Source organism: Coturnix japonica, chromosome 8 (genome assembly GCF_054131305.1).
Source record: "Coturnix japonica strain WE chromosome 8, WE-NBRP24, whole genome shotgun sequence".
NCBI classification, from domain to species: Eukaryota; Metazoa; Chordata; class Aves; order Galliformes; family Phasianidae; genus Coturnix; species Coturnix japonica.
This window is the reverse complement of record NC_140670.1, coordinates 11,340,238-11,362,371: the sequence shown is the minus strand read 5'-3', so window position 1 is coordinate 11,362,371 and position 22,134 is coordinate 11,340,238. Positions and strand designations below refer to the sequence as shown.

Sequence of the window (22,134 nt, the reverse complement as noted above, 5' to 3'; positions counted from 1 at the left end):
AAATGATGAGAAGGTGCTCTGAGTATTCACACACCCAGAAAGCCCTCTGCCTTTGACACTGGTGATGGAGTTGTAGCTGCTTTGGCTCAGAAAGGTTGAGGAGGTCACCCTGCAGTGATGAATAACGCAATTTTCAGCACTGTAACCATTATGAACTTTTTCAGTGGATAGGAGGTGTTTTATGACCCTCCTTCACAGGCAGGTGATACAGCAGGCTGTGCACTGCTACTCCAGATCAGCTGGAAGAGGTTTTATTTTGTTTTTCCATCTTTTTCTAATTTAAATTGAAATGAGCATGTGATAATTATCATAAACAGGGGCAGAAAATGCCTGGGATGTAGCTATTTGGAGGGGTTTTATTCTTCAGATAAATGAAAAATGACCCTTGTGCTCCTGACCTACTGAAAGCATTTGGTTTAAATTCTGCTTAATCTCATTATGGTGTGTTGTGCTGATTTGTTTTACAAAGCTCAAATTAACCTCCAACTTTTTTGGTGATCTTCCTGTTATGTACAGGATGCACAGCAGTTCAGATAAGGGGGCTCTGCTCCCCCCTTCTCAAAATGCTGTTTTCCCCACTTATGGATAGACAAATACTTTGTGTTGGTATGAGCCAGAATTTCCTAGTATATGTAACCTCCCACTCTGCCTTTCTCCTAAGCACCCTTCTAGCTAAAGCACTAACGAATGAAGTTAGAACTCTTTGTCTTCAAAGACAGATTACATCTGAACAGTTCTATCCTGCAACATAAGCAAGATTTGTATGAGGATTTCTCATTTATGGGAACAATCCTTTGTTTTGCTACATGTGAACTGTTCAGAAGTTATTACTAAGAACAAGCTTTGTGAATATGCATTTATGTGGAGCATTGTGGGCAGAATCTCTGCCTGTTGGCACACCAGAAATCTTCACCTTTGGGGCGGGCATTTTGGATCTTGTGGGAAGTGCTGGAATATCCCCCAACATTGCTGGATAGATTTCCTCCTCTGATGCTTTGAGTTTGTCCTTTGTGATCAAAATACAACGTGCATACAGGAAGATGGAAAAACTATTTTCCATTTTGTTCTTTAGACTTTGTTTTACTTGCTAATCACTGCAGTACCTGAAAGCCCAAGAAATTCTTGTGTCGTCTAAGAGTTTTTTTTTGTAAATGCTCTTCTTTTCTCTTTCAGATCTGGGGCTGGATCAATTTATAGTGAAACGCTATGATGGGAAGGTGAGCACATACACACAGTCTAATTACTCAATATGCTTTTTTAACCTAGAGTCTTGTACTTACTAACTGCGCTTAAATGTAAGTTCAAGTACTGTCTTCTGAGCTTCTATAGTATTGACGTGTTTTTTATAGGGAAACTTTTCTTATTTACTGTTACTATATCCAAAGGGAACTTCATGTCCTGTTCACAGCCAAAATATTGCTGCCTCTTAAGTACTGGTATGCCAGAAAATTGTATGTTATTATCAGTTTTCCTTGCTGCTTTGTTGTGACTGAGGCCCATGAGCTGAGCCTTCTCAGGGAAAACTCACCTGACCTTTCCCTTGCAGTTTGTCTCCAGGTTCCTGGAGACACCTGGTCCTTCCTGCATCCCAAGCACGTATTCCTCCATCCCCCCCACATCAGATACCTCTGCTTCATTCCCCTTTTGAACCCTAGGTCCTTTCGGCAGTGGCAAGCACCTGTTCTGGATGTTTGTGCTGTCATGAAACACTGTTGGAAAATCGCTGAGCATACTCTGTAGTTTTGTCTGCCTGTGTAATGGAGCATGTGGCATCCTACCTGTTGTTATGCAAATTGAAGACCCGATTAACCCCACTGTAATCCCTACTGTGTGGAGGTAGCTCTGGCCCCAGGGCTACCAGCCCATACTGACCTGATGCAGATCACTGCAGGTTAGTTAGCTTTCCATTATCTCACTGTAGGCACCAACTGCTATCCTGGCTGCTAGCAACGTTTTCATTCCATCTGCATCATCTGAAAATAAAGCTTCTGTTTTTCCAAAAAGCAGTAAGCATCTCTGATCCCCCTCGTTGCTGAAGTGATGTACCTGATGTGTCAGGCGTTTCTAGGAAGCCTTGACAGAGAAACTTGCTTTTAGAGACATATATAAACACAGTGTGGGCTGAATGCATGCAGTTCCCTGCCTTGTGTTTTGTTTGGTAGGGAAAGGTGAAGAAAAAAGGTGATCAAATTCCTGGGGTCCTTGTCATCTGCTCTGTGTAATGTTCTGCTTTCCTAGGCAGCAAGACAGGAGCTGACTTGAAAACAGACAATTGCAGGGTAGTGTTTTGGCAGCTGTTTTGATGCATAAAAGTGAAGCATGTTGTGAACACTTGTTTTCCTCCCCTCCATACAACTATGATGTCTGCTTTTTGTGATTAAAAAAAAAAAAAAAGTACATATTCTCTGCAAAATATCAAGTGTTTCTTCCCCTGGTTTGTAGCAGTCTGTTTTACATCATCTTGCTTTCATCACTGTATCTTGTCAAGCTCTCACGTTTATCCCTTAGGCTTTACATAAACAAGGTTTGCAGGGAAGGAATGCTGAAACTCACACTAAGGCAGCAGGTTTAGGGTGTTATAATGGTCTTCATCATTACCTCCTCCTGGGACCTGTTTTTTCACACACTCTAGAAACAGTTTGCATTGTTGAAAATGAAGAAAGAGTGTTGTTTGTTTAGCTGCTTGCTTAAAGGTGCCTTGGGGCTGACTAAAGCTGGCTCTGGCTGTTAGGGTGGTGGTGATGTCCAGGTGAGGCAATCATTTGAAGAGTGCATGAAATAAGTTAGTCTTGGCTCTTCCTCAATAAAGAAAAGCTGACAGCAGACTGATCTATCATGATAAGACTCTTATTTCTCATTCTATTGCCTGCTGTGGACTTCATTTAAAGCAAACAGTCATTACCCTGTTAGGCAGCACTCAAGATGCTGCAGGACTGACCCTCATTCAGGTTCAAGTTGTAGAGAAGCGCCCAAGGGGTTGAATCCTTCTGCACCTCTTCCTTCTTGCCTGTGTCCAGCTCCTGCTTCCTCTTGGGAATCAAGACATTAGCTGTGGCTCTGCCTGTGAAGATGCAGTTCTGCCCCTTTGGTTTCATACATTTTGAAGGAGAGAATATGCTGGTGCAGCAAGCTGAGAGCCCATTGTTTCCCTTAAGTATCCCTACAGGTACCCCCTACATGGGAGTAATGGGGCTTTTGTCGCAGGTACAGGAGTATGTGAGTACTCTGACAAGAGCAAGCTGTGCTCCAAAAAATTCCAGGGAATATGCGAGCTAGATACTGGCTGAAGAGCAGAAAAGAGAAATAATTTTGGTTCCCAGCAGAGTTTTACCCAGGGTTGCATGTAAATATTCATTTAGAAAGGGATTCAGTAAAAAACAATAGAAACAGCTGTGCGCTCAGTTGCATTTTTGTTATATATTAAAGGACCACGTTTAAAGTGTGGGTGTGAATTTGGGGCTCAAATGATTGAGACTGAAATGCTGCACCATTAATATGCAGATATGAGCTGTTCTTCTCAGAGAAAGCATTTTGTTTGCTTAAAATTGCTATCAGAGCAGCTGAATGATGTGTGGTGATTGGGACTGGTAGTGCCAAATAATTTTTGGAGTGATGTGCCTCTGTTGTAGTTGTGTGGGGTTTCTGAAGCATCTTGCTGTGCATGTGATTGAATGCCACAGTGAGAACACAATACCTCTTTTTTTTCCTCTCTTCCTGCTCTTCCTTAGTGATGATCTGGAGGGTGACTGGAGTGGGAAGTAAATGTACTGTCTTACTAATGGAACAGTGCTCCTGTCATTTGATCCTAAGTACTTTTCCCTCACTCATTTTGAGACAGAAACCCCAGAGGCACTCATACAGTGAAAGTCTTTGGTCAGATCTGTCAGATGACCCCATCCTTCTCTTTGCTGTGCTGAACATGCAGGGAGGCAGCCCTGTTGCTGGATCTCTTTTTGTCTATGTGCTCCTTTCTTCACCAGCAGACTTCTGGAAACAGGGAAAGATTGATTGATTCCTCTTCATTCAGTGGGGGGACAAATGAGTTAGTCAGCATCTCCAAGTGTTCATTGTATTGAGCTGAGTGCTGGCAGGCAAGTAGGCTGAGGTGAGACTAGACAGATTCCAGCTTGTAGCTCTAAATATTGTGAAGTTAAGGTGCTTAGACCTTAAGTGTTTCTTCCTCTTGCGTTTTATCATATCATAGAATATTTTGGGTTGGAAGGGACCTTTAAGGTGATCTAGATCCAAACCCCCTGCTATAGGCAGGGACAATTCCACTAGATGGTGTTGATCACAGCCTCATAGTCCTATCCAGCCTGGCCTTGAATGCTTGCAGGGAGGTGGTCCCCACAACCCTTCTGGGTAACCCATTCCAATGTCTCACTGCCCTCAAAGTAAAGAATTTCTTCCTAATATCTAGCCTAAATCTATCTTCCAGTTGAAAGCCATTTCCCCTTGTCCTGTTGCTACCTGCTTTTATAAAAAGTCCTTCCCAGCTTTTCTGTAGGCCTGCTTCAGGTACTGGAAGGGGCCACTGTAAGGTCCCTTTGGAGCCTTCTCTTTTTTAGTTTGATGAGCCTCTGCTCTCTCAGCCTGTCCTTGTTGGGGAGGTGCTCTATAGCGCTCTGATCATCTTAATGGCCCTTCTCTGTGCCTGTTCCTACTATGTCTTTCTTTTGTTAGGGGCCTCAGAATTGGATGCAGTGCTCCAGGTGGGGTGTAATGAGAGCAGAGTAGTGGGGTGCCCATCAGCAAAGCACTCTGCACATTGGTACTGAAGGAAAAATATCATTTGTCCCTCCTTGTGTTTTACCACCTTTGAAGGTGTCCCTCTTTTCGGAGTGCTGTCTTCCTGAATTTCAGAGCACTGTTCCCCAGCTGCATTCTGCTCATTAGTGCTTCTTAAGGAGCACTTTGGAGATTTCCTTCCTGCGTCAGACTTTCAAATTAATGTCTCGTACATTCATCACTCATTGCTTTCATCCTTGCTTAGCAAATTTATGGTGATAAATAAGCTCTCACATTATTAAGCAGAATTCTGTGCACCTGTAAATGTGCACAGGCTTCACTGGTGTTGCATGCATAGTACAAATGTAATTTTAAACATTTCCTTTTCCGTGCATTGTTTAATTACTGTTCCTTTGCCCTGTGCATTAGTGATTGACAAATTTAATGTCCTGGAGGACTGATTCTGGTAGTGGTGTTCCTCTGAAGCAGGATGCATATCCACCTTGTTCTGAATCATGCCCTGCCACCTGTGCAGACAGGAGCCAATGCTCAGCATGGTCCCCATCTTGGTGAGCCAAAGCAGGGAACTTTCAGCAAAATGGCCTGGTCTAAACATGAGTGAAGGCAAAAAAGGGTGTGGTGAGCACATAGAGTTTAAAAAAAAACCTAGATCGTTAGCTTGGTGCTGAATAAACTTCCCTTTTTGCTCTCCAGTATGGATGAATTGCTTCTGCTTAATATTGCTAAATACAATCTAAAGCCCACAACCTTCTAGCAGCATCTTACCCTCGCTCTGCCAATGCTGCAGCAAGCGATTACAGAGGCTGTCAATAATTAAACTTGCAAATAAGGTACTTCCTACCAGCATTTATGTTTGCATCTCTAGATGTTTTGGGATGCCTGAGACAAATGCAGAGTGGTAACAAAATGAAGGTGAGGGTGAATGCTTTTGATGGTTTCTGTACCCTTTCTTGGAAGAAAAATTCCCTCTCTGGATAGCAGTAAGTCGGTCCCTACCAAAAATAATAGGGCTGCTTGAGGCCTGCAGACATCCATTTCAATCCTTATCCCTTCCCAAGAGGAAAGGGGGGTTGTTTTAATGTGTGTCCAGATGTTCTAACTGCTAAATTATATTACAAGTTTGTGTTCTGTGTTATCCTGGCAATTTGTTCAAAACTACATATGTTTTTGTGTTGGTTTCTCTGATATCCTCCATTGAGACTGAAGTGTAAAGGTAGAAGAATCAGGTAAGGACCACTACAACATCTGGAACTCATTCCCACTGTGAAGAGCCTGCCTGTGCCACAGATCATTCTGTCATCCAGGTGGTAGGACTGTGTGGGGTACCAGAACAAGGACTGGTCTAAGGTGTGTTTATCTGCTGAGCTCCTGTCACTGGCGTGTGCATTCAGGAAAGGGGAGCTGCCCTGGAATTAAGCCTTGTAGAACTGCTGGGAGGCAGCACAGGAGGAAAATGTCATGCCAAGTGATAGAAAGGGCATCCTCTGGAGCCTGAAAAGTGTGCTCAGGAAGGGTATCTGTCAGTGGAAAGAACTGGAGGAAGGTGGGCTGTCCTTAGTATAGATTTTTCTGGTAAATTGAAGAACCTTGCTGCTAGTTTTGGAAATGAAGAAAAGTGGGCTTTTATACATTAGCTTGAATTTCTGGGTTCCTCTGGTTCATGTATGAGCCGAAACGGTGTAAGCTGCTGTATACCCAAGCTTGTAGCAGGACAAGCTTCAAGTCCTGCTTTGCTTCAGGTTCCAAGCACTGGATTATGTTTAAGTGCCTCTTAACATCAGAGGTGCTGATATTAAGTGCCTCTACTCAAAAGGATGTGGTATAAAGTGTGTGTGAGCAGTTAATTTAATGAGCTCGTTAGTGAAGGAAGATCCTCAGAGCTTTACCTTAGGTGGAATGAAACTTAGGCGCAGTCCTGTAAATTCAGCTGTATGAAGTCCTGCTGATGTGTTTGGTAAGAGCACTAGGGATGCTGGCGTAAGCCAGTAACAGCTAAAGCTTGGAGATACCTTGAGGTGCTCATCTAGCTTGTTCTGTAATCCCTGTGAAACATCGGTGTCTAATTTCAGATTTCCTGCTTTTCAATTCATTCTGCTTTTGATCCTGCTTAGTTCTGGTTGTGTTTATATTGCAAGCAGGAGGCATCTCATGTAGGTAATAACCTCACTTTTCTGTATGCAAGTTCCTCTGCTATTCCCCAAAGTGTTCCAGCCAGCCAGCAGAGAGTGTTCTTTCCAGTGGCTTAAGGAAAGCAGACAGGGATGCTGCTTATTGCAGGTAATCAGCAAACCTGTGAGCTGAGCTGAGTGCTTTTCTCTCTTTGCTTGCTTTGCTGACAGCGTTGCCTGTGTTTGTGAATTTCTTTCCTCATTGGGTTTCTTCTCATGGCCAAACTTGGCCCTCAGCCGCTTTGGTTTGCTGTTTTGTTTTACTTCTGTGTTCCTTATTTCCTTCTCCTGTGTGTGAGGGTCACTGGAATCTGTGTGACGCTGAACTGCATGTTCTTCTTTGTTTCTTTTTAGTGAAAATGAGTCTTATCAAATAAAAGGCTTAGTTGTTTCTAACATAGGTAAATGCATGACACACAAACATCCCTGTGCACTCCTGAGTTGCTTTACCTCCACATAGAGAATATGCTCCATCCCTTCCTACCTCTTCTACCAGACTTCTGGGGCATACATCAGTTTTAGAGGAGCTGTCCTTGCTGTTACCTTGTACTACTAACTCTGTTGCCTGTTTTCCCAGGGCTCGTTTGGTGGATCCCGTTGAAATGCTCTGGTTGCTCTGTGTTCTTTCATTCTGGTTTCTAGGTATCCAGTGGGTGTTTCTTCCAGCTACTGATCTGTGATACTTGTCTTTATTCTAATGATGCTTTGGTTTTGGTGTAACTGAGCGTTCCCTCATTTTCTTCCCTTTTCTAACCCTCTCCCCTTCCACCAGGATTTCTGGCAGGTACAGAGCAGACAGCATGTGCTTTTATTACTTTGTGCTTCAGACCTCATAACGTGCACTTCTCATGTAAAAGGGACAGTGTATGCTGACCCCTTCTCTCTGCTCCTGTAAACAATCCTGAACTCATTCTCCATGAGACCTAAAGGATTTATGGCCAAACACTCCAGCTTAGGTTGTTAAGATTTCTTAATGGCAGTGTTCAAGTCTACACCTTTGTGTCCTCCTATTTTCTTGCAGTCTTTTGAGGCCTCTGGCTTTTGTTTCCATAGGCGGCAGTAGGCTGTCTCTGTTGGAAAATTACATTTTCTGCTTGAGGCTGTGGTATTATTTTTATTCTGTGAGAAAAGGCAGGCATTTCGCTGGCCTAAGCTTGTAAAATGCTTGAGGGAAGCATCGTGTGTTTGACTGCATGTGAATTTGGGTAAGGTGCTTTTTGCAAACTACCCTGATTTTTATGGATTTTTTTTTTAAAGACATAGAGGTATGTTGGGTGAATTATGTTCAAGAATAGGGGAGCAAGAACTAAAGTTCATAAAAGGGCTTCTTGTGGCTTTGCTCTCTAAATCTGTGAAATTAATGAAGCCCATTAACCTTGTGAAATCACACAGCATTTTTTAATAGAAGAAGGGGACAGTATTCTGAATATGACAGATGAATCTTTGCAATGCAGGCTGAGATACAGAAAGGCAGCACCTTGTCTTCCAACTGGAGACTAAAGCACCTGTTTATATTCCAGCTTAAAAGCATGGTTTGGGATGTGGAGGACCTCGGTTCAGTCTTCCCATGCCAAATTTCCATGCCAAATAAGTTAAGACTGTGCTCCTACAGGCACCTTGTGTCCATGCATTTCCCAAGCATTACCTGCCCATTGTGCTTAATGGGGAAAAAAAGTGTGTGATCTTGTGATTAAAAATTGTCCAAATGTTGCTGCCCTGAACTAAGCTGATGCTGGAGCTGAGCTGGCTGTAGGCTCGGCAATGTGAGAAGGGCTGCTGGGAGAAGAGCAGGAGCAAAGAAGCTTCATCTCCTGTAAGTTTGGGTAGAAAACCTCTAGAGCTCAGAGGTTTGTCTTCAGCACTGGGGGTTTTTCTTTTCCCCTGTGTGAAAGATAGGCCATGTCTGCAGGTGTTTGAGAGACTGGGGAGGAACATGCATCAGCTGGAAATATGCACAGTGGATAAAGAGTAAATATTTCCTAAGAAGCATTGCTAGCCATTACAGCCAAAGCAGTGGCCATAAGAGTCAGCTCATTTTGACTGAAGAAGCTGAGGGTGAGAATGGGATGCTCAGTCCCTTTCTGCCCTAGGAGTGTGGCACTGCAGTGCAGGGAGCAGCAGTGTAGACTGTCCCTTTTCAGAAGCGTTTCCTTTCTGCTTTCCCAGCAGGGGTTCCTCCTCCTGTGCATGACTGGGTGTGCTGCCTGCCAAGGGTCTGGAAAGTCTGTGTCATTTCTCTTGGTCGTGCCGAATGCTGGCCTTGCATTTCAGGTGCCATTTGTTGCAAGGGGATGAATATTTCCAGCCTGGCTGGAAGGAGTAAATGCAAATCTCTCTTTCCAGTCTCAGGAGACCACCCATATAATAATAATTGATGCCTAATTCTTCATTCTCTGTATGTGTCCAAATTCAAATTGGAAGAGAAAGATGTGTGCAGAACAATTTCATCTATGCCCTGCTGTGTATTTGTGTCCCCTGTGTACGTAAACAGATAAATAACCCCACAAGTAGAGAGTTTAAAAGCTCTTTATTAAAATGTGCTCATGAAAGGTCGTAAGCTGCAGTATTTATCAGGCAGTCATAAATTATCCTGTGCTCTGACACCACCCTGATTTGCCCTGCAGAGTCTGTATGCATTTACCCGTATTAATATGTAGGATTCATAATAAATCTTCTGGAGCCACTGCTGATGATACCATAAACTTCTCAGCTGGCTTGTTATTGTTACTAAGTTACTTTCATGGGCTGTAATGACTTATGTCAAAACCTAATCTTTTTTTTTTCTCTGTTGCTATTAAGTGTGCTCTATCTGAAAAGGCTTCATATCCCCACTGTAAAGCCAGATTTTAAAATGTGCCTACTGAAGTGCCCTATTCCCCCTCACATTCTTTTTTTGTCCCCATTTCCTTGTACGGGGACCTGCCCTGCCTTTTTCCCCAGAGGGCTTTGGAACACAGAGGCTGAAAGGTTCTGTGTTTGTCTGCCTCTGAAAGCCTTTTCCTTTCTATTTCTTCCCCTTTTCTTATTGTAGGCATGAGGTGCCAGCATGGATTGTATTATGAAATTTCTAAATTAATGGATTTCATTCTCTAAAGCTCCCGTCCTCAGAAAAAATGAGTGAAAGGAAAAGTCCCCTTCATTTCAGAAGCTAGTTCAGCATTTGGATGCAGGCAAAGTTCAGTATTGTCAGTGTCTGCAGTGAGGCTGCCTGCAGTTTGCAATGGCATTTCTTTAAAACTTTTCCTTCCCTTGCTTTTGTGGCAGACTAACACAATGCTGCAGCAAGTGCCTGCACAACCATTTCTCAGGTGGAAGGGGCTGGGTCTGTCCCTGCCAGCTGCCCTGCAGGCTCTGAGAAGGCAAGCTGGAGCCTCCTCACTGCACGTTTACATGCCGTGCAGCTCAGAGTGCTGCCCGGGGCGAAGCAATGCTTTTAAAGATGTCAAACAACTCCAGCAGTAGGTGCTGAAGACCATTTACAATGCATTCATTAAAAGGGCTGCCCAATAAATGTGATGGGAAGATTTGTTTTTCCAGCAGCATTGGAGGGCTCCTAATAGGCTTTTATTTGCAGGGATGCTTTCTGTTGAGTTAAAATTCCAAGCGTCAAGTTGGATGCCAGCAGGACTAACAGTGCATAATCTACATACATACTGCTTAATGTGGTGTTCACAAATAGTAATGGGATTCCCCACTCAGCCCCCCACCTCCCCTCCCAAAAAAAGATTCCCAAGCTTTACCATTTTGACAAGAGTTTATGAGGCAAATAAAAATAGGGCAGAAATAGACATGAGATTACAGGGGGTTGCTTTCTTTTGAAGTCCACCTGGGTTGTGTGCTCTTTTAGATGCATCTTCATTTATGAGGTGCATATCCCCAGACTGCAGTAACACAGAAGGGTTACCTTCACCTTACGGAGCCAGAAAACTCAAGACACACCTAATCAGAGGAATTTTAAATGTATGTATTGGGAAAACTTACAGCGTGGACTTTCAGAAACCCCTACTGTGAAACAAAAATATTTCTGCCTGTATAAACTTCTTTCCCTCTGTCTATTGTGAACTGTAAAAGAAGTGCATGAATAGCTGTCTTTAATGGTTTGTGTGACTGAGGGTGGTCAGTTGGGACTGGAACAGAATGCTTTGCAGCAAGCTGCTGTCACTATTTGAAACGTTCACAGTCTTGTATTTCTCAAGTAATGCTGGTAACTTTCAGATGTTTCTTTTAAAAAGGAATGAACTCTGCATTATATCGATAAGGGATGGTTATGGCTCACATAAAATTCCTTAGAAATTCACAAAATTACTTTGTGATTCTGTAGATATGCTCATCTTGCATGTGCCATCCTGTGTTTTGTTGGTTCTGGAAGACAGAGTCACTGGTGGGGTGAGGATGGGGTGCTGATGACTTCCTGAAGGCTGGCTGCACGAAGTACAAGGGTGACACTGAAACACAAAGGTGTTATGTGAACAGTGGTGCCAAATGCATGTTTTCTTCTCCAGACCGGAGCATGTACTGTCAGCCTGAAGTGATTTACCAAGTGTATGTTCTTCCCAAAGTGGCAAGTCAAGTGCTGCTCATTAAGGAGTTCTGAAATGCAGAATGAAGTGGATCTGCAAGGATTTTGCTGATACGGCTCCCTAGGAGCTCAGAACAAAACCAACACCCACTCATTTTATAGATGGCAGCCATTAATTTGCAGAACTGCATCTTTCTCTAGATCTGCTTAATTCAGTATTTAACAGACTGAGTGTGTCCTTTGATCTATTAACCATGAATTCATGCCAGTGACCCCAGCTGTGTGGCAGGGCTGGCGCATGGCTCCTGCACCTCCCTGGTGCCTTTCACTCCTCATTCACCCCTGGGATAAACCACTTTGTCACCCAAACTAAGGGTGATATTTAGCAAGCAAAGGAAGGAACAAGTGGATTTTCCAAATCTTTGTACCTAGAAGTTTTGATTCAGCTCACGTATGTTTGCCTGTGCTTAGGAGCTGCACCATGCATTTGGCTTGAGGGATGCTCTGGTAGCTCATCTGTTCTGGGGCAGAGTATGTATTTTTGCAGAATGTGTGAATTTTTGTTGTATTTCTGGGTGCTTTACTTGCTTGCAGTCTCTGTGCATCTCATGGTCTGGGGAGTTGCAGGTGTGTGGCGTGTGACTTCATTCAGAGTCACCTGGAGGGGCTGTTTGCCCCTGTCACTGGGTACCAGCGAGATGAGTGTTTAACCCACATGACATAAAAAGCAGGGAAAACACCAGTTATTTCATGAGAGGTGCTTATCTTTAAGCTGCTGTTTGCTGCTTTGTGTCTGAATCGGAAGGTGCACACCAAGCTTGGCATTGTGAAAAGTTTTTTTTTTAACCTGTTGTTGATGTTTAGTGATACCATTAGAGAATTTACCTGTCTGTACGTACAAAGTTATTCCACCACGACTGGTGGTTTGTCACTGACCTTGCACAGCTGCGCTTGGGCTGAAATCAATGGTATATTTGTCTTGCTTCCTTTTGCAGCTGTTAATGGGGGTGTGTGTGTGTTTGCCACAAGTTTACTGCCTGATGGCAGGAGGAATTACAGCTGTAAACCCTTTGCCTGCTTTGCTCACTTGCATGTGCTCAGCTTGGGATGCACGTGGGTAGCACTAGTAGTTTTAACCTATTGTTTTGCTTTGGGGAATTAAGTTAATATGGAGAAAAACGTTACACTGAAGATGTCTGACTTGTATCCAAGCACTCTGAAAATTCACTTCATGCTGGGGGTTGCTCCCCTGCAGCAGGCCTGGTTAGTACAGGCAGTCTGACATGCTGCCTAGCTGAGAAACCTTACCTCAAATGTGACATGTATTTATGTTTGTATAAGTGAAATCTACCTGCTCACTATTTGCCTTTTTTTTTTTTTTAATTAACATTTTCTTCTATTAATGAACCATTATCTATCTGTGAAAGTTTTGTCCCATTGGATCCAGCCAACAGTACGGGCTTGGTGCTGGAGGTTTTCAGCCGGGACATGCTTACTGGTCTGCTTTTGCCCTGTGCATCTCATAGACTGACAATTGCAGATCCTCTTCTCTTCCCAAAGACATTAAACTAACGTGAGCTGAAGCATCCCAACCCTTGCTGTTTTTCTGTGATGGATTTCTGGTTAGGGGAGCACTTGCAACACTTGGGGGTGTGTGAGCTGACAACAGAATGGCAGCTAAGCTTAAATCCGCTTGTCACTGAGCAAAGGGTTGACTGATGGATTGTTTTTCCTTTGTGAGGAAATATAAATCTTGAGAGTGTGATCTGTAAAGTGAAGAGGAGAAAAAAAGCTCTCAGCTTTTCCTATAGTGAGAAGGGCTTCTGCCCTGCTCCATGGAAAGTAATAAAGCAAAAAAAAAAAAAAAAAAAAGGGAGAAAAAGGGAGAGCTGTGTGCTATCCAAACTTGGATACTCCCAGTGCTGGGAGCCTGAAGTCTTACAGCACAGGTGAGCTGTTGCTGCAGCAGCTTAGCTGCACTTCACTTACCTGTGGAAGGTCAGTAGGAGCAATACCCTTTCTGTTAGCTGCAGGCAGGCTGGCACTGCTGAGGCAGCGTATGTTCCTCTTCTTCAGGTTCTTAATGTGCAAATATTTTTTTATAAAGCCTTTTTTATTGTCTTTACTCAAAGTAAGGCACAGGTGAATAAACACTTCTCCCTCCCATCTGTCTAAACCTTTATTTTTCAGAGAGCAACAGACTTAATATCCATTTTGTTGTTATTCTGCATTTTGTTTATGGAGACTTGAGTAGTTTGCTAGCTGTGAATTTTAAGCACAGAAGTGGAAACCTTGGAAATAAATAGGCCAACTTCTGGACCTTCCCTACGGGGTCCCTAGAGCAAATGAAGCAGGTGGGTGCTAGCAGCTAGTCTGTGGAAAATGCTGGTGAAAGATGTTCAGGAAATAAATCACATGAGCAGGTGAGACACAGCTGATGGCACCACCGAGGAGCAACACCAGAAAACTGGTTTTCCCATTGATCCTTCCTTCAGTTTTATGGCAAGCCAGGTGTTGTTTTTTGTCTTAAGTGTATTGGCTTGAAGGCTGTTTAGTGTGGGAACCAGCCTGATGGGAAGTGGAGGTAAAAGCATTTTAGTAAATGATGCTTCAACCTGATGTCCTGTAAGCATAAATCAGTTACTTTGCTTGAAATGAATGCCATTAATGTTGTCTGCTGTGAGAGACGTGCTTCTTGCTAATTCCTGTTGCACTCCTGAGAGTAAACAAAGAGCTGCCGTAAACAGTTGTGCTTGATCAATAGAGCTGAATGTTTTTCCTGAAAAGTGTATTTTTGTCTCTTTTCTTGTGATTCCCGAGCCAGATACGGGTTAAGTTTTCATCTAAATTATTAGCTGAACTCATCCCCAATCTGCTGCCACCTGAGATGGTGAGTTCTCTCAAAAACTGGGCTGGATGAGAGACACCAGCCACAGCCCATGGCTCTGACCCCAGGGGCGAGGTGCTAACACTTGCTGGGATGTGGCCCCAGGCTTTGTAGCAGCCCCCGGTCCAAGCAACAACCTGGTTGCTTCAACACCTTCTTGCTCTTTGCAAGTCTAACCGTTCAACTTGATGTTGTGTTTTGTCTGCTTGTTGTATTGTTGGTTAACCAGTTTTCTTTCCTTTATCTTGTATATGATGGGATCTCCGCTAGACAGAGGTAACGGTGGGGGACAGCTGTGGAGCTGGGCCCTCGTGTGGTGGTGTTTGTTGGTGGTTTTCCTAAAGCTGATCCTAACTTCAGCTGCCTGCCTTGACCGTGCTTCTATGCTTGCATGAACTGATTCCCATGAAATAACCCCATCCACGCCTGTTGTTCTTTACATTAATTTTGTTTCCTTCTGTACGTGTGTGTGTGCCTCCTGCTGTGTTCTTAAAATGGTTCACCAGTGTGGAATTCAGTATGCAGCTCCTAACAGTTTTATGGATCCTTTTCAGTCTTTGAAGCTTGAACAGATCAAAGTGGCTTGGATTTTTAGCTTAGTAAAGGAGATCAGGTGGTAAAACATGCAATATTTTCTATTAAAACTTCAACATGTTGGAAAAGAAGTGAAACAAGAATGTCAGAGTATGGTATCAGTCCTGGTCCTTCTCAGTAAGCTTGCTAAACTCACTCCTGAACTCCTGCTTTTGTTAGCTATGGACTTCCAGTATCTTTGATCATACTCCACGTTTGTGTGAAATAGATCTTCCTTGGCTACCACTACAGAGAACAACTAAAATGAAAATGCTGTTATTGAAATCTGATAATTTCCTTTGTAAATCCTATATTCTTAAAGATCTGATTTACACAGTGCTGCATTCTCTCAAAGATTCATTCAATGTTAAGCAAAATTGACCTAGTCTGTCTGTATTGCAGCTAGTCTTAACCAACTGTTGTGCACTTCCTTATCCCTGATTTGAGATAGGGAAGCACTGACCTTTGCAGAACAGTTCTGACAGATTTGAAGGCTGGAAAAGGTCCGCTGGATGTGAGTGGTGGCATTAGGAGTGTGTGTATGTGAATGGCTTGGTGGTAAGGACACAGAGAAAGCCTTCTGGTTCTGTATTTAATTGATTGCTTTATTTTCTCTTTTTGGGATTGGATGAACAAACAGAAGCTGTCTCAGGAGCGAGAGAAGTTTGCTGATGAAGACAGCATATTTTATGCACTTGGGGAATGTGGACTCATTTCTTTTTCAGACTACATTTTCCTCACAACAGTCCTTTCCAGTAAGTACAGATTTTTCTTTGCAATTTCTGCTTTTGTTTAAGTTTGAGGTTTACCAGCAATAAGTTTCCCTTGTACTCTGCATACATTTCCCTAAAAGGGGCTGTTGATTGCTCAAAACATGAGCTGGGTCAACAATTGCCATTGCTTCATCTCTCTCAGATTTAGCTTTGAGTAGTTCAGGAAGGTAAGTAGATCGATGACTTCTGAAGTACTATTTCTTAATTAAGAATGTGGCTTTTTATGGAGTGGGTGCTTTGACCTACTGTTCAAAACTGTACATGGACAGATGTTCTTGAGTTGAGCTAACTATATGATACTGTTGTTTGGATGAGCTGTACAAACTCTTCTTCAGCAGTATTTGGTAAGCTCACACTTGTGCTGGATGTAATCTGATGAGAAGTTAGGCAGTTTACATTTCAACAAATGTCATTGGATACCTTCTGTCTTCTCTCACTGCTGTGCTTGACTTACATTTGTGGTGTTTCTGAGATCTGCTGATCTGTCCCAGCAAAGCCTTCTGTTCTTTGAGTGCTGGGACTTAAGTTTATTTTGTTGGCAAAGAAGAGTGAAGCTGAAGAATTTGGTGATGTCAAATGGCATTTCTAGCCTTTGCTCACAGGGAAAGCAAGCACAGGGCCATCTTTGTGATGCAGCTCAGGAGATTCCATATTACTAGAAAAGAAGTCAACAAATTCCACATCTTTCGGTCCTGTTGGGAGAGAACAGCGCTGCTTTCCAAATGAATGGGGACAGCTTATTTTCAGACTTTCAGGAATGTTTATATATGTTCACAGTACACAATTATAGGATCAGAGTTTTTCTTCTGTGTGATGTCATTAAAACCAAAATCCAGGCATCTGGCATTTTACTTAATAAATCCCCACTGCTGCCTGCTTTGTGCTGTTCACAGAGTCAGTCTGGTAAGTCACTGGCATTTAGTAGAAGCAATAGGTGCTGTATTTTTTCCTGTACTCTTAGGTGCTGAAACATAGGCAAATGAAGGAGGAGGCAGCCCTTGGTCTGTTGAATGCCTTCCTCTGGAGGCTCTGACAGGACAAGCTTCAAGACCCTGTTTGTTGTCACCCTGCCCTGGCAGGGTAGGCTTGTATGTGACCTTCATGTAGCAAAAACAAACATGGATACATAGCGCTGCTTTCAGCCAAGGATTTTCCTTTGGATTTTTAATCTGCATCTTTGAGTCTCAGAGCTGACTCAAGATTTTTGCCATTCTTTTCTTCTATTAGTCCAGACTGTGACAAAATTATCTGAGGTATTTTCACTTCTATAGCAAGTGCTTTTAATTTGAGTCTCTGCAGATGGCAAACCCAAACCTATCGTATCACGTTACTGAACATGGCTTAGCAAGCATTGCTCTCATCTTTTTATGGCTGCACCAGTTGTTATGAACAAGCTGTGAAGCAAGTATATGCTGTGCCAAACAAACTGCGTGTACTTCCACAGACAGCAGAAATACATACAAATTCTTCCTGCTTCGGTTTAATTTCTTTGTTGTGAGAATTAAACCATTTACCACCCTTCACTAGAGTGGCAGCCAGCCTTGCACTGTAGAGCGTTGTGCAGGCAGGATGGTTTTCTTCTTCTGTTCTCAGGCTGTTAAACATGTTCACAATTATTAGAGGAGCAGACTAACAAGAGGAGACAGAATTGGGTGGTTTGTGTGTTGAAGAATGATGCGAAGGGCAGGCAAGGTAGGAACTTCTGCTAGGAGGAGAAAAGAAAACATTCTAGAATTTTTAGGCTCCTTTTTGTGTTAGTTTGTCCTTCAAGAACTGTGCTAAGTGGCTCTTGAATATACAGGACCATCTCTAGAGCTGCTGTCAAATGGCAGCTTGCCCCAGGAAGACTTGTGCTTTCATTTTTAAAGCATTTGCTTTTTTGAAAATAAAGCTCAATTTTGCTCTGTTGTAAATATAGAAATTCCTTGTTATGCCACCCTGCCTGTTCTGTCCACCTGATAGCAAATGTTACCTTGCAGGAATCCAGTAGTGCTTGGTTTTCCTTCTAGGAATTAAGTAAAATACTATGAAGAGAATGTTTCTTGAACCTGAGAGTTCAAGATGACTCAAATGTTAAGAACGTATTTGGACACAAGGGAGATACAGAGCACACCATATAGATAAAAGTTGCAAAATACTGAAAAAGGAAGATAGCTTATCAAGCAGTAGAGGTGTCTAGAATGGAGCCATGAGGTTGAGTCTGTGATGGGAGGAAGAGATGCTCCTCTGTGTGCTCAGAAGTCACAGGACAACATCACTGATGATCTGATCTGGCTTATTGAGCTTAGAAGGATGCTAACCTTTGGAAGCAGGAAACTTAAGGGACCAGAGGGCTGCATCTTACAGTGCTCCTTGATGAGGTGGTGCCCAGTGAGTGCTGGGGTGGCTCGTGCCCATCCTGCACACTCCCTGTGCCTGTCTTCTTGCCCTTTACTGAAAGTACTGCCGGGCTCTGCTAGAGTTATCCCTGCTCTTTCCATTTCCTTTATTTCTGTAGATGCAGCTGAAGCTCATTTTGATTTGACTCCCTGAAATGCAGGCTGAGTATCAGCTGCTGGGGAGGGAGGGCAGGAGAGGGCTGAAGCCTTCATCTGCATGGAGAGCTGTTTGCATATTGCGCATGAAATGAAGTCTGTCACCATATTCTATTTACAAGTGATTTCTCGCTTTTTAGCACTGTCTGTTCTCATCGGTTGCTGTGTTTCTGTGAAAATGTATTTTAAAGAAGCTAATAAAATATCTGGCTTCAGAAAGACAGCCTTCTATTAAAGGCAATTAGAGCTTGAATGGCCTCGGGGGGAGAGCACATGGCTTCTGGTGCTTCAGCTGCTCTGTGTGTTCTGGGACGGAGGTAAAATGATGAGCAGATTAAGGGGTGAGCAGAACACAGGTGGGATTGCACCCCTTTCATTCAACTGCCATAGGAAACCAGATGTTGCCTTCCTAAGCAATGAGGTTTTTGCTTTTGGACTTACAGGACAGCTGATAATGAGATTTTTAGAAGGAATGTGGCCTGTTGTGCAGACATGCTAATGCCTGCTTGATTAACACGTACTGGAAGGAGCTGGACATGAACAGAATAAATCAGTGGTGTTTCTGTAATTTGGCTGTCACTGTGTCTGGGTTTTCTCCATGAGAAAAGGGGTTTAAGTAATGTAGTCTCATGCCAAAGGAACTGCTCTCTTGCCAGTGCTCTCAGAGCTGACCTGCAGCTCCTTCCCCTTCACCCTATGGGCTCTGTCCCAAGTGCCACACCAGCCAGTGACATTTCTCATTTCCCTGTTCCTGGTTGCAACCCAAACAACCAGGAATGGCCCTTGAGAAGCCTCTTCTGTGGAATAGATTGAATCTCTGTTGTTGTTTTTTTTTTTCTTGTTTTATTTGTTTGTTTTTTCCCCTGTCTAGGAAATAAATGGCAAAGCAGATAGCTCTGGGAATGATTTTCTGACTGCATCATGAGCCTTTTGTGGGGCTCGGCACAAAAGTGAGATCTGTAATCTTACTGTTGGTGTTTTCATCCTGCAAAGCAGCACCAACTGCTCTACAGCTTGTTCATATAAGAAAAGGAAATGAGGTTGCTCTGAGTTACTAAGAATATTTGTTCATGTTAATTTTATCATTACACTGAGCTTTTGAGCCCTTCAGTCTCCCAGTATGCTTAAACACAGCAGTGGGGATGTCTTCAATCCCACCAGCCTCCTTGGTCCCAAAGGTGGTGCCTATGCAGCTGCCCTGGATGCAGGCATCTCTCATTGAGAGCAAGCCAGGCAATGCTACCAAAGCAGTGCCACTCTGGTTGGGAAATAACATTTTTTGCAAATTGTTTAGCTGCTACAGGTGCTATTTCCTGCTTCCCAGCACGCAGATAGGACTCTGGAAGATCATCAGCTTTGCCACTTCTGCCTCCTGTCCCAAGCTAGTAATGCAAGTAGGATGGACTTCTGCCATGCAGGAAAAGCAGTGTTATATTTTAGGTTTTGTCTGGAGTTTGAAAATCAAATAATGTATTTTTCTGGGGTTTCACATCTGCCTTAAGGCTGAAATCTATACTTTAGTTGGTTTGTATGCTAAGATTAATTCTGACATATTTTTGTTATTTCAGTTAGAGGTAATTCTGATTCTTCCTTGTGATAAGAAAAGCCTGTTTGCTGTTTGCAGGTAGTGCAAGTTCCAGTAGTGAATTCCTGTAGCTCAGTCTCCGTGCTGCAGACTTGATTACAGTAGCGGATAAGTGTTACTGCATTAACATTAAAAATAACAGAACTGTTTAGTGGGTCAGACTAGCATTCCTTTTCAGAAACAGATGAGCAATTCAAATAGAAGAATATCTGGAACATGACGATATTCTATTTTCTGTCTTTATTGTAATGAGGGCTCTGACATCTGTATTCTATGGACAGTTTCTGCCCTTAAGGCTTCTACTCCTGTCTCATAAAATATTCCAGTATTTGGAGATCATTATGTTCAGCTGCATTGTCAAATTCTTCCCTGCTACCTTTCTGATCACATATACCAAACTAGATACCACTGTTGGCTGCAGCCTTGTCAGGGTGAGCTTTTCTCTGACCCCGATTCCTTCCTTCAGATAAAAATATTCCAGTTCTAACACAGGGAGAGAGATTTCTTGGCTAAAATGCAGAGTCAGGTTAATATCCATACTGATTCAGGTAACTGAAGGTGGAAAAATCCTGATTAATCTTTGGAGGGAGAAGGTAAGATGTTTTTAATGTGGCCTGGAAAACCATTATGTGTCTATTGTTACAGCTGTGAAGCTTTAACAGCCATCTGTAGATGATTTTCCTCTGCTTTAGGAAGACTGTGTTAATTTGGGGTTTGTTACAAAGATGAACATCCCCTGAAGCTGAAGAAAATGTGTTTTCTTAACTTTATGTTGGGTGGAGAAGAAGATATCTGAGTGTTTAACTTCCAATGACTAGTTTTTCTCCAAATGGTTCCCCAGCTGGAATCTTGATCTCCCTTCCCACGCTAGACTTGCTTGTGGGGTTGCTGGGCTTCAGACTGGCTGCTGGAATCTTGAGCTGCTTCTTGCTGTAGTTCCCACCAAAGACAAGATATTCCATAAGAGTACAAGAACAGCCAGAAGTTGTACTTCACTAACATTGCCAAGACCCCCTCCTACCTTGACAAATAATTTTTGAACTACATCTGAAAGGAGCCATGCTAGCTCTCCTTCACCAAGAAACCAGTGTGGTGCAGAGCGCTGCAGGTGGCTGTTGGGGTGAAGGTGCTCCAGTCCTTATAAACGTTGCCCCATCACTGCACACATATTGATTTATGTTGAACAAAGCAAACTCCAAGTGCTTGGAAGATGTAATCTTACCTGTCTGTATTTGCCTTGCTTCATCTTGTCAGCTCACAAGGGCATTTGAAGTAGTTTTCCTAATACTTGTTACCTCCAAGACAGATACTGAATAGATACATCCGTAGCAATGTGCTGCAGGAGGTCCTACAGCAGTTGCAGAGAAAGAACTATTGAATCATCTCTTTAAGTGTAAAAAACTGTTTTCTCCTGAAAGAGGGGAAAAGAAGATGAAACGAGTGCCAAAGGAGTGAGATGTGGTGTTTCTCAAGAGTGAACATTTAGAGCCTTTCAAAATAAGTTGCTCCTGGTGTTAGCAAATGGCAATAAATACCAGTTGAGTGCTGTGAATTGATCCCTTGAATAATTCAAAGTAGTTGAAAATGATGGAATTGGTGTAAAAATGCCTCATCTTATTGCTTAGATGTCCCTTGAGACTTTGTGCTGATGGGCCAGGTGGGTGTTCTCAGTGTAACAGTGTTGCTGGTTGGTAAAGGCTGGGCTGTGTGTGTGCCTTATGGTTTCCTTACCACATCGTGTACACCGTGTTTCATAAAATCATAGAATCAACAGGGCTGGGAAAGACCCATAAGATCATCCAAAGTCATTTTTTAATTGTCAACCAATTTCAAACTTAAAAATGTTTATGTGAGCAGATAGTCCTGTGCTTGAACTCTTACTGTACTGTTACAACCTAGAAATAAAGCTGGAGGAAAAAAAGCAGTTGCCCTGACCGGTTTCTGACTTGCTTCCCTAGGGAAATTAGTTGTAAGAAAAACTCTTAATCCCTAATAATGTCAGAGGCTTGTGGGGAGATGGCTTGCACAATCAAAGAGCTGGAAATGCAGTGTAGTACTGGAGACAAGCCAGAAGTGGGTTTTAGGTGTTAGGCAGGCAAACGGCTGCCAGTGGGCTTAATGGTGTGCAAGTTTCTGCAAGCAGAAAAGGAAGCAAGGTTGGAAGTGGCAGAGGCTGATGGTAACCATAAGTGACATGCATGGTATGAAAGGGCCTTTTGGCTGCTGGTTGTTTCCCAATAAATATTGGTCAGTATCATTGTACCTAAGTGGAGAGGCAGCAGCTGTCTCACCTGGAGCCCATAAATATGGGCTGTCTGGGGCCCAGGGACATACACGTTGAGGGAC

General features: G+C 43.0%; 1 protein-coding gene across 5 annotated transcripts in view; it reads left to right on the top strand.

The window, feature by feature from the left end:
- MICU1 (mitochondrial calcium uptake 1) overlaps positions 1-22,134 on the top strand; it is an 88,015-nt gene that overhangs the window by 37,183 nt on the left and 28,698 nt on the right. For 3 of the 5 annotated variants that reach the window (XM_015866294.3, XM_015866295.3, XM_085554162.1), the window contains 3 exons: positions 1,174-1,217; positions 14,261-14,326; positions 15,537-15,651. In XM_015866294.3, coding sequence (XP_015721780.1) covers positions 1,174-1,217; positions 14,261-14,326; positions 15,537-15,651 — 225 coding nt within the window. The remainder of the gene's footprint in view (positions 1-1,173; positions 1,218-14,260; positions 14,327-15,536; positions 15,652-22,134) is intronic. The other 2 variants (XM_015866299.3, XM_085554163.1) reach the window with 1 other exon arrangement.